Source organism: Schistocerca cancellata, chromosome 6, assembly GCF_023864275.1.
Source record: "Schistocerca cancellata isolate TAMUIC-IGC-003103 chromosome 6, iqSchCanc2.1, whole genome shotgun sequence".
NCBI lineage: Eukaryota > Metazoa > Arthropoda > Insecta > Orthoptera > Acrididae > Schistocerca > Schistocerca cancellata.
In genome coordinates, this window is record NC_064631.1 from 247,166,340 (window position 1) to 247,185,010 (window position 18,671).

At 42.4% G+C, this 18,671-nt stretch overlaps 1 protein-coding gene across 1 annotated transcript in view; it reads left to right on the top strand.

Annotated features, from left to right (window-relative positions):
* LOC126191422 (collagen alpha-2(IV) chain) overlaps positions 1-18,671 on the top strand; it is a 254,223-nt gene that overhangs the window by 103,042 nt on the left and 132,510 nt on the right. Inside the window, exons 2-6 of the mRNA XM_049932293.1 lie at positions 10,474-10,638; positions 11,115-11,249; positions 11,769-11,876; positions 12,439-12,660; positions 13,171-13,365. Of these exons, the coding sequence (XP_049788250.1) occupies positions 10,474-10,638; positions 11,115-11,249; positions 11,769-11,876; positions 12,439-12,660; positions 13,171-13,365 (825 nt within the window). The remainder of the gene's footprint in view (positions 1-10,473; positions 10,639-11,114; positions 11,250-11,768; positions 11,877-12,438; positions 12,661-13,170; positions 13,366-18,671) is intronic.

Consider the following 18,671-nt stretch of genomic DNA (forward strand, 5'->3'; position numbering starts at 1 on the left):
GTAAGACTCTTCATGTCTGCGTAACTACTGCAACCTACGTCCACTTACCGAGTGAAGGGGCGCAGTGGTTAGCACACTGGACTTGCATTTGGGAGGACGGCGGTTCAGACCCGCGTCTGGCTACACTGATTTAGGTTTTCCGTACTTTACCAAAATCGCTTCAGGCAAATGCCTGGATGGCTCCTTTTAAAGGGCACGGCCGACTTCCTTCCCTAATCCGATGGGACCGATGACCTTCCTGTTTGGTGTGCTCCCTCCAACCGACCAACCTACGTCCACTTAAACCTGCTAACTGTACTCAAGTCTTGGTTTCCATCTACAGTTTTTACCCTCCATACTTCCCTCCATTACCAAAATGACGATCCCTTAATGAATCTGGGCCCTCTCTTTTAGTCAAATTGTGCCATAAATTCCTTTCCTCCCAAATACGATTCATTAACTCTTCATCAGTTATGCAGTCTACCCACCTAGCCTTCAGCATTCATCTGAAGCACTTTATTTCGAAAGCTTCTAGTCTCTTTTTGGCTGAATCGTTTATCCTCGTCCACGTTTCACTTCCTTAAAATGCTATATTTCAAAAAAATACCTTCAGAAAAGGTTTCGTAAGACTTAAATTTATATTAGAAGTTAACAAATTCATCATTTACAGAAACGCTCTTCTTGCTATCGCCGGTCTTTATACCGTCTCTACTTTGACCACCGTCAACTACACTCTAAGAAAAAAAAAAAAAAAGACTCACCGAGGAGGAGTTATTCAAACGAGACGGAAAACGGTAGATGCGATCTACATGTACAGACAAACAAATGATTACAATTCAGTAACGCGTTGGCCCACCTCTGGCGCTTAAGGAACTGCTATTCGGCTTGGCATTGATTGACAGAGTTGCTGGATGTCATCGTGAAGGATATTGTGCCAGACTGTGTCCAAGTGGCGCGTTAGGTAGTCAAAATCACGAGATGGTTAGAGTGCCCTGCCCATAATGCTCCAAACTTTCTCAATTGGAGAGAGATCTGGCGAATTTACTAGCCAAGATTGGGTTTGGCATCTCACTGACTGGAGTGGAATTGTCTTTAGTGATGTGTCCCCCTTAGAAGTGAGACCCGATGACCAGCGGAGATGTGTCCCGAGACGTCCGGACAGCGACGAGATACCGACAGTCACCCTGCAGCACAGCAGTAACTCGATGATAGTCTGAGCCCCGTTTTGTTGCCCTTCATGGTAGGCCATCCTGGGCTTACATTTTAGCTACCAGGTGTAACGGTATGAAGTGAGCGTTAAGATACAAATGTGTTGATAGGGAACATTTGTTGTGAACGAACCTCAAATTTTTTTTGTTTGGTTGGTATGACATCTGTCAAAGATATTTAGTATACACCAAGTCATGGAACAAACAACATCATACGTTTTCATCGTGTTAACAATGTCGAATTTTGTACCAGAAAGTGATGATTTGCGGAAAGCATTAATTTTTTGTTTTCATTTGAATAAAAGTGGTGCAGAGTCGCATCGAATGCTTGTCGAGGCATATGGTGATCATGCTCTATCAGGAGCAACATGCAAAAGATGGTTTCAACGGTTCAGAAATAATGATTTTGATGTAAGAAATGAAGAACGTGGAGGACCACTAAAAAAGGTCGAAGACGCCGAATTGCAAGCAATATTGGATGAAGATGATACTTTGAGTCAGAAGCAAATGGCAGCAATGCTAAATGTTGCACAAAAAAAATTTATGACCGTTTGAAAGCTATGGGAAAGATCCAAAGGTGTGTAAAATGGGTGCCACATGAATTGAATGAAAGACAGATGGAAAACCGAAAAACCATTTGTCAAATTTTGCTTCAAAGACATGAAAGAAAATAAATTTTGCATTGAATTGTTACTGGCCATGAAAAATGGATTTATTTTAAGCATTCTAATCGGGAAAAAGCATGGATTAATCCGGGACAACCATCAGCATCGACTGCAAAACCAGATCTATTCGGCAAGAAGACAATGCTCTGTTTTTGGTGGCATCACAGAGGTGTGGTGTATCATTAGCTTCTAAAACCCGGTGAAACTTTGAATACTAATCGCTACAGACAACAAATGATCAATTTGAGCTATGCATTGATCGAAAAAGACTGAATTGACCAGAAGACATGGCAAAGTAATTTTTTTACGCGACACTGCACCTGCACACAAAGCAAAATTGGTTCAGGATACAATCAAAACACTTGGCTGGGAGCTGCTACCCCACCCGCCGTATTCACCAGATGTGGCCCCTTCCGACTACCATTTGTTTTCAATGGGACACGCATTGGCTGAGGAACACTTCGATTCCTACGAAGATATCGAAAATTGGGTGTATGATTGGTTTGCTTCAAAAGACGAACATTTCTATTGGCGTGGTGCCCACAAATTGCCAGAAAGGTGGTAAAATGTATAGAAAGCAATGGTCAGTACTTTGAATAACATGTTTTTACTTTTCAATTCAAAATTAGTGTTTCATTTTCACAAAAAAACGCTCATTTCATACCGGTACACCTGGTAGATAAATGCCTGCCCGCATGTGGCGAAAGTTTGTACTGCTTGTCTTCGAACTTGCCAAACCCTTCCCGGTATGTCAATTACCCCACAGTACTCTACCTTATCAGTGGGCTGCTCCATTTTGTTTTGGCCTCTCTAGTGGTGTGATACGGTACTGTGGCGCGGAGATTTCGATGTGTACGTGACGTGCCTCATACGGTACTGTGGCGCGGAATTTTCGATGTGCACGTGACGTGTGTACCCTAAGTACTCTACTCACTTGCCGCCCTTCTCCCCTCACTCAGCAACAGTGCGAAATTAATACCATTCCTGACTTACCCCGGGTGGCTATAATTAAAGTGCAGTTACTCATGGAGACCCAGAGTGAGCCGTAACTATATCGTATGACAGCGAAACTTGGTAGATATTCTAATGCGTTAATGTGGAACAGATTTACGCTGAAAAAAATTAGTCCCAATTTTGGCCACCAGGTCCAAATCTGTCGTTGTACAGCATTTCGTCGACGTCCACAGTGGCCATACAGTTGAAACCGTGTAAGCGGCAGTTAATAATAAAAGCACTTGTTTGATATATTTTTCTCTCTACGTCCCATTCCTAATCTATTACATATGGAAACATTGCTATATGAATTTCTTACATTTACACCACCAGATTTGCATCTACCGGCCAAAATTGAATCTAATTTTTTCCCAGCGTCTTTCGGTTCCACATTAACGCATTAAAATAGCAACTAAGTTTCGCCGACATACGATGATTACAGCCCAGGCTGGACGTCTGTGAGTAGCTGCGCTTTAATTATAACCACCCGGTATTTGAATTTGATATTTTGCCGAGGAAAAAAAATATCTGGACAGTTACACCGCTACTAGGGGTAGTCATAATGTTTTAATTATGGTATGAAAAAAATAACTTACGTAATTAATTATTAGTTTGTTTGTAGTTGCATGTCTGCACCGACAGTGTTGCAGAACTGGGTGTCATAGAGTGACCTTTTGCCGTTTTATTCACGCACATGTCAGCGTTGTAGCCACCCATGATCACGCCACAGACGGCGCGAAATAGGAGGGCTGAAAAAGCACAAACACACTTTGCTGCTTCGGATCACGTTCGAATTTCATCGAATGGTTTTGAATGGTCCCCAGTGGTTTCACCCTATGCACCAGAGCAAAAATTGCGTTCGCGCCATGCTCCAAAGGGTGCAGTCTCTTTCAGTGGGATTGCAGGTCGACGATCTTCTTAGAGAATAATTGAATTATCCCGGGGTTGTCATCAGCGTCAAAGGTTGTCAAGAACGTCGTCCGTTTGCCCGTCACAATGCGAACTGTTGTTTCCGACAGCGAAATGTGTGGGAATCATCGCCCCAAGAGAAAGGGTGGTTTCATTGACGCCCTTTGTGGCATCCCTCTGAGGCCTTTTCTTGTCGATACTAAGAGCGGTGTCTGAAATGTTTTCCTCTGCCACTCATAAGAAGACCACGTGATGTCAGTGATAGGCATTTCCCCATCGCAGAGGAGTGGCGTTAGGTAGAAGTGTCATTAATTTTGGTACCAGTGTGGCATCATTAACCCATCTTACACCTCACGTTAACTTCTGAGCTCTGGTCTTTTTCTTGCACGTGTCGACGTCTTGCTGTTTAATGCGTGTCCTAGCCGGAGGGTGAGGTCGCAGGGTGCCACGCTTTTCCACCATTACAGAGGGAGGTTGTGGGCTCCTTTGAGCCAAATTTTAAACTGCTGCATGGAAATGGGAGACAATTACGGGGTTCTGAAAAAGTGGTCCTTTAACTTTGTTGCGGAGCGTATTACAAAAAGCAACCGCTACAGTGTTTAGTGAAAAAACAAGTTTGAGTTAGTCGAACAAAAAGAATGGTGAGTGGTATTGAGTAATAAGTCTTTTTCTTATAGCATAATATGTACTCAACGCAGTATTTCGATTAGAATAAAAGAAAAGAAACCGAGCAAACAGCGTTTATATTTTTGGGAAGAGAATGCGTATCGCCTGCGGTACTTAACAGCAGCAACCCACACAGCTCACTGGATATGCGGGTTGCGCAACTACTGTCCTGCGTTTAGCTATTACGCACTGAACCGGCGCATTACATTATTGGCGTCGGTCTTGGCTCGCTTCAGCGCCAATATGAGCTCATCAACAGTAATTACCAGTCGACCCGTTACTATAGTCACCAGCAATGTGTTGAGTTCTGGATACAGGATGCCACACCTTCCTTGACACATACGACATATTGCAGAACTCCGCCACATCTTATCTCGGTTTGTTTGTTCTAAGCAAGGTACTTCATGCAACAAATTATTCTTAGTGAGAGTAACATGAATCGTCCGTGATGCACGGGAGGACAAGATGCAGTGACATAACAAAAGTTATGTCCAAGTAAGGAAATGTAATAAAAAGAAAAGTCCGTGCACACTACGTTGACACATGGCGTGATGGCTGGTGGGAGTGGCATTTCCCATTTACTGTCGCCCCCATCAGTCACCACACCGAGTGTCGACTTAGTTTGCGCAAATAGTAATAAATTATGATTCAACAGTGAGTTTTACTGTAGTTAACAGCCATAATGGAATAACATGTGTACCCAAACAGTAGCATTCTGTTGAAGGGAACGTAAATTTGTCTGGGTGTAATAGTGCACTAAGATGCATTTCGGGTATGAGACAGATAACGGACATGAATCAGCTCTCCACCTGTAGACAAGCAGTCTGTGTTGCCATACACTGGACAGCTTACGTGTGGGCTTCCACAGAGACTTACAGAATGCTGACCTCGTTCCACATTCACACCTAAAATGCACAGTATGAGATATATTTAAAATACACACACACACACACACACACACACAAAGTAGGACAGGTACTACACAACACGTGGACCAAGGTGGTACAAGACTCTCCCCTGTGACAGCTTAAGACGAAGAGAAACCTACATCTGTGGGATATACACTCCTGGAAATTGAAATAAGAACACCGTGAATTCATTGTCCCAGGAAGGGGAAACTTTATTGACACATTCCTGGGGTCAGATACATCACATGATCACACTGACAGAACCACAGGCACATAGACACAGGCAACAGAGCATGCACAATGTCGGCACTAGTACAGTGTATATCCACCTTTCGCAGCAATGCAGGCTGCTATTCTCCCATGGAGACGATCGTAGAGATGCTGGATGTAGTCCTGTGGAACGGCTTGCCATGCCATTTCCACCTGGCGCCTCAGTTGGACCAGCGTTCGTGCTGGACGTGCAGACCGCGTGAGACGACGCTTCATCCAGTCCCAAACATGTTCAATGGGAGACAGATCCGGAGATCTTGCTGGCCAGGGTAGTTGACTTACACCTTCTAGAGCACGTTGGGTGGCACGGGATACAAGCGGACGTGCATTGTCCTGTTGGAACAGCAAGTTCCCTTGCCGGTCTAGGAATGGTAGAACAATGGGTTCGATGACGGTTTGGATGTACCGTGCACTATTCAGTGTCCCCTCGACGATCACCAGTGGTGTACAGCCAGTGTAGGAGGTCGCTCCCCACACCATGATGCCGGGTGTTGGCCCTGTGTGCCTCGGTCGTATGCAGTCCTGATTGTGGCGCTCACCTGCACGGCGCCAAACACGCATACGACCATCATTGGCACCAAGGCAGAAGCGACTCTCATCGCTGAAGACGACACGTCTCCATTCGTCCCTCCATTCACGCTTGTCGTTACACCACTGGAGGCGGGCTGCACGATGTTGGGGCGTGAGCGGAAGACGGCCTAACGGTGTGCGGGACCGTAGCCCAGCTTCATGGAGACGGTTGCGAATGGTCCTCGCCGATACCCCAGGAGCAACAGTGTCCCTAATTTGCTGGGAAGTGGCGGTGCGGTCCCCTACGGCACTGCGTAGGATCCTACGGTCTTGGCGTGCATCCGTGCGTCGCTGCGGGCCGGTCCCAGGTCGACGGGCACGTGCACCTTCCGCTGACCACTGGCGACAACATCGATGTACTGTGGAGACCTCACGCCCCACGTGTTGAGCAATTCGGCGGTACGTCCACCCGGCCTCCCGCATGCCCACTATACGCCCTCGCTCAAAGTCCGTCAACTGCACATACGGTTCATGTCCACGCTGTCGCGGCATGCTACCAGTGTTAAAGACTGCGATGGAGCTCCGTATGCCACGGCAAACTGGCTGACACTGACGGCGGCGGTGCACAAATGCTGCGCAGCTAGCGCCATTCGACGGCCAACACCGCGGTTCCTGGTGTGTCCGCTGTGCCGTGCGTGTGATCATTGCTTGTACAGCCCTCTCGCAGTGTCCGGAGCAAGAATGATGGGTCTGACACACCGGTGTCAATGTGTTCTTTTTTCCATTTCCAGGAGTGTATGTTAATTCTAGAATGCAGGAACTGCATAGCAAGAAAAGCTAAAACAGAAGACAAAAAAGGAGTAAAATATCGACAGAAACCATAAGAAAACCATATACCAGTCTTAAGTGCGGACAAAAAAAAAAGTGTCATATGATACTTTTGGCTGTGTGACTCTTAGGCCCGTTTCACACTGCGACACTGGTAACGGTCACCAGTGACGGTCAGTGACAGAGGTGCATTCGTTTAACAGGAGCATTCACACCGGGTCACTATACTGCCTCACCGAGACACTGCAACCCAGCAGTGACTCATCCTCACAAACATGTCATTGACAGGGTCACTGTGTTTACAGCAGTCACTGCCAGACGTGCATTAGTTTGAACTGGAGTGTTCACACTGGAAAACAGATCACAGACACAGCGTTCCAGATTTGCCAAACGACAGGCAGTCATTTCTGAGACAGTGATGCGAAACATTCATTGTACATTATACTGTACACATTGTAGCCATGAGATTAGATTTGATTAACACGGAAGATTTTTTTAAGTGAAGTAGAAAATCGTCCTGCTTTTTGGGATGTGAAAAGCGATGACTATAGCAACAAAGTAATGAAAAGCAATGCGTGGCAAGAAATTGTAATGAAGTTTGTGCCTAATTTCAAATGAGAAGAGCATGGATGAGAAAAACAAAATTGGTATGTTGTATGTTCTTTTTTCAAATTTAATACCTTATTTTTCGGACCATAAAAGGCTATCGAAATTTAGTTGCTACCCCTGTACAAGTTCAAAAATGGCTCTGAGCACTATGCGACTTAACTTCTGAGGTCATCAGTCGCCTAGAACTTAGAACTAATTAAACCTAACTGGCCTAAGGACATTACACACATCCATGCTCGAGGCAGGATTCGAACCTGCGACCGTAGCGGTCGCTCGGTTCCAGACTGTAGCGCCCAGAACCGCACGGCCACTCCGGCCGGCTGCAAAAGTTCATTCACTAACTAATCAGTTGGCAATGCGTGTGGTGTTGGACACCAGTGATCAAGGAGTGTTCACCACAGTCACCGGTGACCATCACTGGCGACCATCACCAGTGTCGCAGTGTGAAACGGGCCTTAGGGGTTGTTAAGCCACATAATCCGAAAGACTTGTATTCTTCCATACATAATGGTCCCATTTCCACTGAATATACACTACTGTCCATTAAAATTGCTACACCACGAAGATGACGTGCTACAGACGCGAAATTTAACCGACAGGAAGAAGATGCTGTGATATGCAAATAATTAGCTTTTCAGAGCATTAACACAAGATTGGCGCCAGTGGCGACACATGAGGAAAGTTTCCAACCGATTTCTCATACACAAACAGCAGTTGACCGGCGTTGCCTGGTGAAAAGTTGTTGTGATGCCTCGTGTAAGGAGGAGAAATGCGTACCAACACGTTTCTGACCTTGATAAAGGTCGGATTGTAGCCTATCGCAATTGCGGTTTATTGTATCACGACATCGCTGCTCGCTTTGGTCGAGATCCAATGACTGTAGCAGAATATGGAATCGGTGGGTTCAGAAGGGTAATACGGAACGCTGTGCTGGATCCCAACGGCCTCGTATCACTAGCAGACGAGATGTCAGGCATCTTATCTGCATGGCTGTAATGGATAGTGCAGCCACATCTCAATCTCTGAGTCAACAGATGGGACGTTTGCAAGACAACAACCATCTGCACGAACAGTTCGACGGCATTTGCAGCAGCATGGACTATCAGCTTGGAGACCATGGCTGCAGTTACTCTTGACACTTCATCACAGACAGGAGTGCCTTCGATGGTTTACTCAACGACGAACCTGGCTGCACGAATGGCAAAACGTCATATTTTCGGATGAATCCAGGTTCTGTTTACAGCATCATGATGGTCGCATCTGTGTTTGGCGACATCGTGGTGAACGCACATTCGAAGTGTGTATTCGTCATCGCCATGCTGATGTATCACCCGGCGTGATATTATGGGGTGCCTTTGGTTACACGTCTAGGTCACCTCTTGTCCGCGCTAACGGCACTTTGAACAGTGGACGTTACATTTCAGATGTGTTATGACCCGTGGTTCTACCCTTCATTCGATCCCTGCGAAACCTTACATTTCAGCAGGATAATGCACGACCACATGTTGAAGGTCGTGTACGGGCCTTTCTGGATACAGAAAATGTTCGACTGCTTCCCTGGCCAGCACATTCTACAGATCTCTCACCAAATGAAAATGTCTGGTCAATGGTGGCCGAGCAATTGGCTCGTCACAATACACCAGTCACTACTCTTGATGAACTGTGGTATCGTGTTGAAGCTGCATGGGCAGCTGTACCTGTACATGCCATCCAAGCTCTGTTTGACTCAATGCCCAGGCGTATCAAGGCCGTTATTACGGTCGGAGGTGGTTGTTCTGGGTACTGATTTCTCAGGATCTATGCACCCAAATTGCGTGAAAATATAATCACATGTCAGTTCTAGTATAATATATTTGTTCAATGAATGCCCATTTATCATGTGCATTTCTTCTTGGTGCAGCAATTTTAATGGCCAGTAGTGTATGAGAGTTGTGCCTTAAGCATGATTATTGAATGCAAGTAATTGAAATGGGTGTTTATAAAGTTTGGTGTGATTTTTGTGTTGTATGACAATGAGAGAAGAGCGAGGGTGCAATCCAGTGCCAGCCTTATGAATAGCACCGTGGGGACTATCTTATAGACAGACCACCATACAAAACCTCAAGAACCATCATTCAGACAGCCAGTAGAGAGTGCACTGGCAAAATTAGGCAAGTAATGGTTCATACTCAGGTCACAAGCAGTCATTCTTTTCACGCTCCATTCACGAATGGAATGGGAAGGACCCTAAATATGGTAGGATAAAAAGTATTCCTTTTCATGATGTTCTCAGTGATTCACAGAGTATTGATGTAGATGTACTCACCTTTCTTCCAATAGGTCATTGTGACAGTCTGGTACTAGAAAAGGCATGTGGTGAGACTCATGAACATCAAATCTGCCATGAAAGTGGAATAATGTTGGTAAGATTTAGACTTTCTTTCATTTGAATATCACCTAATATTCTTCTGGTAAATGTTATTTTTCTCCCAATACAGCATATGAATAACTAAAACACATACCAGTAAATTTCCATAGTTTGTGTCATTCGGTCTTGTGCTGCTACTCACTAAAAAGTGAGACAGTTCTCATACTTCTCACAGAGACAAGTAACAGGCATGATGTGCAGTTTTCTGCAGGAACATGTTATTTATTTGACTCAATGAGTTTTTTTACATTACCGATTATGTATGGTAGCATTGTCTCCTATTGAATATAGGAAGACACTTACTGATGCATGTAGTCTAACTTAGTTAAATAAACTACTGTCATGCATTTAAATTTTGTCACAGAATTTGTCACAGAATTATCTATTGCAACAGACAGTATTTCTCTTTAAGACTGTTTATTTTGTTCAGTACCTTTTGTTGAATTTATTACTTTTTATGCATCAACTAAATTTATTAACATAAAATTTCTGAAACTAAGCATCTACTAACTTCTTTTCAGGACTACTTTCCACCTTCCTACAATAGAACTTATGGTCTATATGGAAGAACGGATTCAGGTAGTAGACCACCCAGCAACTATGAAATTGTTCCTAGCAATCCGAGGGGTAATTGCACGCCATCTACGAACTGCATACCGAAATGTTTTGCTGAGAAAGGATCAAGGGTAAGAAGTTATTAAGAACAGTCTTTTAAGCAGATCTGACAATTCTTCTCATTTTTGCTATCTGAATACAATGCTTTATTAGCAACTAGGCAGATAATGTGGTAAAATAAAAATTCACATCATTACACATCATATGAGAATATGTCAAAATTAATTTTTGTTTCCAGGTTTATGAAGTTTGCTTGGAATTTACTTTATTGTAGTGAATCTTGTAACTAATATAACAAACATAAAATACGTGTCCTTTTTCCACTTTTTTCCAATATAAATCTTTCACACTACGATAACTCACTTAATTATTTGTTCTTATACTTTACTTTTTATTTATTGTAATTATGTAATTATCATAATTTAGGCAATTTAGTGTATATGCATGGAGACAGTAGTAGTATTAGAGTTGGTGACAATGATTAGTCTGTTTGAATTTCTGAAAGTACTGAACATTTGTGCCATTGCCATTATACTTTAAATTCTAGGGTCCTCCAGGCCTTTCTGGTATTCCAGGACTGCAAGGTCAGCAGGGACATCCTGGAATGGAAGGTCCTCCTGGACCTAAAGGAGACAAAGGGGAGCCTGGACCACAAGGACCTCGTGGGTTGAAAGGTGACAGGGTATGTTAGTATTTCTAAATTATTGAATTGTCTTAAAGTGTTGAGCATTTTCAAACTTTACTTTATTGGTGAGAAAGCACTGCTGCAAAACTGAAGCTTAGCTAATGATAGCCATAAATAGACACATGTTTTTAGCCATATTACATTTAGAGTCAGTCAAAAATAAAATAAAAGAGGATAAAAAAAGCAAAAAGAATGTAATCACTTAACAAAAAGTATAGCAGAGAGAAAATATATACTGAATAAATTAATTGTAATGAACATGGATTTGCAAAATATTGCAGTGAATACTGTAATGTATGTTGGAAAGGTAATGTGACAGGAGACATAATGTAAGCTCGTCTAAATTATTAATTTTTTGTACAAGACATCTTTTACAGAAAAATTGTGAATGAGATCTTGGGAAATGAAAATGTTTTTGATAAGGTGAAACGTCATTTTCGTTCAAGTTCAGAATAATTTTAAAAAATCTGCATATATTATAATCAACTATTTCATTTTTTCGATGAATTTTTGCAGGGGAAAATGGGGATGCCAGGATTTCCTGGAACCAATGGTGTTCCTGGACAACAAGGCTTCCCAGGTCCTCCAGGTCTTCCAGGTGTTGATGGTTGCAATGGGACAGATGTAAGTATTGTTGGATGTGCAATCTGTAATAAAATTAATTTTTAAAATGCCCTGTTTAGTAAATGCTCATGTCTTTTGCAATTCTTCAATTAAATAAATTCCTGTCATTCCTCTTGCAAAATGCAGAAATTATGTGGTAGGCAGTTATAAAGGAATTTTGAATCACTTACAGGTGTATATTTCTCTATAGCATAGGCAATAATGTTTGTGATATTGATAGAAAATGCTTTAACTATTCTCCTTGCTTTGAGAATTTTTGAATTGTTTCCAGATTAATTAAGATGTTGTTATAACGTCAAGTTGAACACATATATTTCAAAACGACACAACACATATAAGTCACAGAGCAAGTTGACTAGCAAGACATGTGAACACAGTATCATTCGAATGAGCACTGAGTCCAAGTCTAGCGGCCGCTGGCTGGCTGGCCGCTTAGGTGGCTGCTGCATGCCTGGCAGACAGCGCCGCTTGTAGAGGACGCGCGTAATTGTGCGGCGGCACTTTGAATGATCGGCGAGTCACAACAGATGTAAATATAAAATTTACTTTTTCTGTTTTACAGGGGGCCCAAGGACCACCTGGTTACCCTGGACAATCTGGTCCGCGTGGTATCCCCGGTCTTCCAGGTTCTAAGGGTGAGAAGGGAGAGCCAGCATATGCTGGCCTGTTCCCTAAAGGCCAGAAAGGTGAACCGGGCCTTGATGGAGTTAGAGGTGTACAAGGTCTCCCTGGGAGTCCTGGACCATCTGGTTTTCCTGGAATTAAGGGAGAGGTGGGCCCTATGGTAAGTGATTCCAAACATCAAGTGGCTGCTAAGAAATATACCAAATATAGTATGCACTAATAATACACCTTTAGAAAATTTAAATTCAGGTTTTAAGTTTACTTTTGTTGTGTTTTTATTTTCACTGTCTCTAGTAGAAATGTATTTATTTTTAAACATACACTTATTTCCAGATACACAACTTGGTCATTAGAAGCTCTCTCTTCTGAAATGTCAGATTCCTTACTTCTTTCATTTTGATGATTAACTTTAACACTAGTGCAGCCCATGTGCAGTTAATAAAAACATTTTTATGATCATAGATGGCCTTTTCAAATACACTTTCCCTTCTTAATGTATGTGCTGTTACTGTTCAGGGCATTATAAAGTGACCCTGTAAGGCATATGCTCACCAGCATAGTTTAGTGATCAGTTATAAATACTCTGGCATTTTAATATAATCTTTCATCACAGTAAATTAAGATTCAAAATTATAGAAATTGTGCCAATGTGTATATGATCCTGTTTCAGGGTCCTAGGGGACCACCTGGTGCCAAAGGTGAGAAGGGAAACATTGGACTTGGCTTTGAAGGTCAGAAAGGTGATAAAGGTCAAAAAGGTGAACGTGGTCCAACTGGAAGACCAGCAGTACTTCCCTTTGATGAAGAAGGTCCATCAGGAGTAGTGGTTGGACCAAAAGGAGAACCAGGAGAGATGGGAGAAAGGGTAATAAAAATGTAAAATTGTAATTACTGTGAAATATTATGATCATGGAATATTTCAGGATGGAATATCAAACAAAAGTTTTGAAAGTCAACCATCAGCCTGCACCTGATTGATGGGTAGCATGTACTCAGATATAAATTTCATTAGTGCTTTTTATAGAGTACGTGCACACTCAGTAACTTGATTTATTCTGACTATTCCTGTCAGTGCAAATAGTAATCAGTTACCATAAGGACACGAATCTGATGAATGCTGACAATTTTTATATCATTTGTTTGAATGTGTACTCTTTTGTATTTTGCCTTTCATTTTTTGTAATAACCACTTCCCTCCAGTGATGTGGCTCAAAATACATGAAAACCAATCTCTGTTTTCAGATAAGTTACGTATTTAAATAAATAAGAAAAACAATACTCCACATAGTGTAGCTGTATTTTAACATTTTACATGAAGTCAATCTTGTTATACATATTCAAGACTCAGAATGATTCCAGAAATAGACTCTGCAACAATTAAAATTTAGGACTAGAGGAAACCACTCACTAAATAGTGTAACCATTGAGTTGTTGATAAGCACACACAGAAGTGGGAGAAATGTTGTTAGCTTTTGGAAGAACCGTTGACAAAAGAGTACGCAGACACATACATATGCACACATATGCCTATGTCTCTACATTGTGCCAGTTAGACACACAATACTGGTATTACAATTCAGCAGATGGACTAGGTTGGGGTGGATAAAGGAAGGAAGAGTGGTAAGCAAGAAGAGGGGTTGGGGATGGGTAGCTAACAACTCAGAAGGAAGTGGCCCGTGTGCTGACTAGGAAGGAGGGAGAGAGGGGTGACATGTGAATGGGCTAGGCATGTGATTCACAGGTCCAGAGCAAGTGAGGTATGGTACATGGTGAAGATGACATGGAGGTGTGGACTGGAAGGGGATGACAGGACAGATGAAGTGGAGACCTGGGCTGAGGATGTGGGAAGAGTGGGTTAGTGATGTTAGAGGCCAGGAGGATTATGGGAACAAAGGATGTGTTGCAACAATAACTCTCATCTACATAGTTCCAGTGCTGGAGGGAAGGATCCAGGTGGCACAGGTTGTGAAGTAGCCATTGAACTCGAGCACGTTTTGCTCAGCAGTTGCTGGTGGGTGGTCAACTTTGTTCTTGGCCACAGCTTGGCAGTGACCATTCATTCTGATGGGCAGCTAGTTGGTTGTCATGCAAACATAAAAAGCTATGCACTGATTCGAGCAGAATTGGTATATGGACCAGGATGACATGTAGGTTGAGCGGGCTATGAAATACCACTTAAGCAGGTGTAGTAAGGATCTTGGGTAGGATGTCCCTCATTTCTGGTCATGATAACAGGTACTCAAAGCCCTGGCAGAGTATATGGTTGAGTTGTTTCAGTCCAGGGTGACTGGATGAAGATGTGGGTGCACATTTGTAGCTGATTCTTGAATGTGGTTGAAGAATTAGGCTTGTGTGAGGATCTGTCACAAGAAGTCTGTTTGTGGACTAGGTTTGGTTGGAGTGGGTGGGGAAGAGAGATGGAGGGGTAGTGGCTGTCTGTGAAAGGCCTCATCAGACCTTAAGCATATTGAGCCATGAAATTCTCATCACTACTAAAATGCTGTCCACAGGCAACTAGGCTGTATTGCAGGGGCATAGGTGTGTGGGGTTTTTTTGTGTGTGTATTTGTACTTTAGCTTATCAAAGGATTCTTTCTGAAAGCTAGTAAGTTTTCATTCTCTTTTTTCTGTGAATATTTGACAACTCAATGCTTCTGCTATTCAGTGAGTGATTTTTTTTACTCCTAAATTAATTACATTCTGTCAGAACTTTCCTTACTATATCCACAACAATTACTGATATTTGCTGAACACAAAAATTATACATTGGAATTATTTTCACAGCAATTACCATTTTACATTGAGCATTTGGTATTTATACATTGTCTTTTGTTTGCCAGAGAGAAATAACAAAGAGCTCTCTCTATCTCTATCTCTCTCTCTCTCTCTCTCTCTCTCTCTCTCTCTCTCTCTCTCTCTCTCACACACACACACACACACACACACACACACACACACACACACACCAAATGTACGTTCATGTGGCCTCAATGATAGTTGCACATAATATAAAAACAAGGCTTTAGGCTTTAATCAGATGTGACATTTGTGAAAACACAATTAGGTGGGTTGTACTATGTGTGGAAGTAATGAATAATATTATGAAAAGGAAAGTTGCTACTCATCATTAGCGGAGGTGCTGAGTCACAGATAGGCACAACAAAAAGACTGTCACAAATAAAGCTTTTACTCATCAAGGCCTTTCTCAACAATATATGACAGACACACACACACACACACACACACACACACACACACACACACACACACACACACATGATTGCAGTCTCAGGCAACCGAAACCACACTGTGAGCAGCAGCACCAGTGCATGATGGGAGTGGTGACTGGGTGGGGGTAAGGAGGAGGCTGGGATGGGAAGGTGGAGGGGTAGTATAGTGGGGGTGGCGAATGATGAAGTGCTGCATGTTAGACGAAGGGCAGGGGAGAGGCATGAGTGGCCACCTATGAACTGTGGCCAAGAAACAAGTGGAACACCCTGTTGCTGAACACCCTGCCAAACATGACATCCTTCATTTCAATGACTGATTCACAGCCTGTGCAATGTGGATCCTTCCCACCAACATCAGCTTTTCTGAATTGTGCAGGTGGGAACTTTCCCTGCAATACATCCTATGTTCCTGTAACCCTCTTGGCCCCAACCTTCGTTAGTCACTGTCCTCACCCATCCAGCTTCTTCCCTGTTGCCATTCCAGCACTACATAGCTGTCATTCCATCATCACGCCCAGTCTTCTTACTTCTCTCCTTTTCCATTACTCCCCCCCCCCCTCCCCCTCCCCACCTCTCCCCTGCCCTCCATCTGACCTGCAGCACTTCACTGTCTGCCACCCCCAGTATACCATCCCTCCCACTCCCCACCCAAGCCTCCTCCTTACCACCATCCAGTCACCACTCCCATCATGCACTGGTGCTGCTGCTTGCAGTGTGGGTTCGATTGTCTGAGATTGCAGTCGTGTGTGTGAGTTGTGCTTGTGTGAGTGTGTGTGTGTGTGTGTGTGTGTGTGTGTGTGTGTGTGTGTGTATTTGTGTCTGTTGTCTATTGCTGACAAAGACTTTAATGGAATTGCTGACGAAGACCTTAATCTCTGAAAGCTTTATTTGTGTCAGTCTTTTTGTTGTGCCTATCAGCAACTCAGCATCTCTGCTATATGGTGAATAGCAACTTTCTTTTTCATAATATTGTTACATTCCATCCTCAATGTTCCATTGTTTGAAGTAATGAATAATTATTTTTATAGGTCCATGTGTGGTAAAATGAAAAATACGTCAAACAGAGTTACTACATTAAAAAGCATGTCAAGACATACTTTATGGAGTATCCATATAGAACATGCTCATAACTGCTTGTGTATTCTGTTCAAACACTGTGAATGATGGATAACAAATTGATGACATGATTTTCTTCTGTATTTTATTTATTTATTTATTATATGGCTGGGACTCATGTATGAGGTCTGTGCAAAAACGTCTGGAACTTTGTCCACAAAATTTTTCTGTGTTTATCGTTTACTTATTGTGCATGGTGTCCTTTGAAATACTCTCCTCCACAATTGATAAACCACTCCCAATGCCATTTCCACTTCCAGAAACAGTCTTGGTGCACCTCTTGCTGGATCGCATGAAGTGCCACCTGCAAATTTCCTTTTATCTCATCTATCATTCCAAGTCTTCATCCTTTCAGTTGGGTTTTTGACTTTGGAAATAAAAAAAAAGTCTTCAGTGGTCAGGTCTGGAGAGTATCGAGAATGAGGCAGCACAGTGATTTTGTTTCTTGTGCAATAGTCATCCACCAACAGAACTGAATGTGCAGGTGCATTATCGTGATACAAGAGTCATGAATTGCCTCGCCACATTTCAGGCTGTTTCCTTGTCATACTTTTTCACTGGTGTCATACTTTTTCACTGTCCCAATAGACCATCGGTTAACAGTTTTTCGCTGTGGCATGATTTCATGATTAACAAAACCTTCACAGTCAAAGAAAACTATCAACATGGCTTTGACATTTGACCTGACTTGACAAGCTTTTTTTGCTCTTGGAGAACCTTTCCAAACCACTGGGAAGAGAGAACCTTAGTCTCAACTATATAACCATAGATCCAAGTCTCAGCACCAGTTACAATTATCTTAATGAACAAATTGTTCTCATTTGTGTGATTTGAAAGCTCATCACAGATTGTGAGGCGAAGGTCTTTCTAGTCATAACTCATGAACAGTGGTATGAATTCAGTGGCAACACAATGCATTCCAAGGTGCTGTGTCAGGATTTCATGGCATGATCCAACTGAAATGTTAATTCTTCTGCATTCTCTCTCACAGTCAGTCTTCAATTGGCATGCACAGTTTCTTTGACATTCCTGACATGAGTGTCGTCGGTAAATGTCGAAGGGCATCCTGAATGAGGGTCAGCTTTAACTTCTGTTTGGCTGTTTCTAAACTGTGTGTATGGCTTAAGTACACATCACCGTAGGCCTCCTTCATCATTTGGTGTGTCTCTGTAAATGTTTTCTTGAGTTTCATGCAAAATTTAATGCAGACATGTTGCTCCTCTAACTCTGCCCTCTCGAAATTTGCTAACTGTGTGACACAATGTTCTACTCAATACAGCACTGAATAATAACTAACAGACATACAACAATGAAACTTCTGGCAATTACACATTAAACACAGGCATATCAGGGATGGCAGTCACATGTCACTCCAACACACCTTTGGTCTGAAATTATTAATGCTCCAGAATTTTTTGAACAGAACTCGTATGCTATTTGCTTTTGTATTTGAAACCATTTTCCCAGATTCTAGTCCCTGAATAATACAGCTGTCACAAGTTTTATGTAAGTGTCCAAGAAACAAGACAAATTCACTCAAGATAGTCATACTGAAGTATCTATTCAATTTAACTTCATGTTTTATTTGTGTTTGTACATTTTCAAGAGAAAAAATTTATTTGTTACATTATTAAATGGTTGTCTGTCAGCTCTCTAGAGTGATAAGAGAATGCTGATTTTATCAAAATGGCAAACTGATTGCAATAAAATATTTTTCAGGCATTACAATCATTTTCAGAAACTTGTTTGGAGAATACTGCTTACAGCTTCTCCTATTAGTTGGTAGTCTTGTATGAATGTTTTGGGGAAAAAAAAAAAAAAAAAAA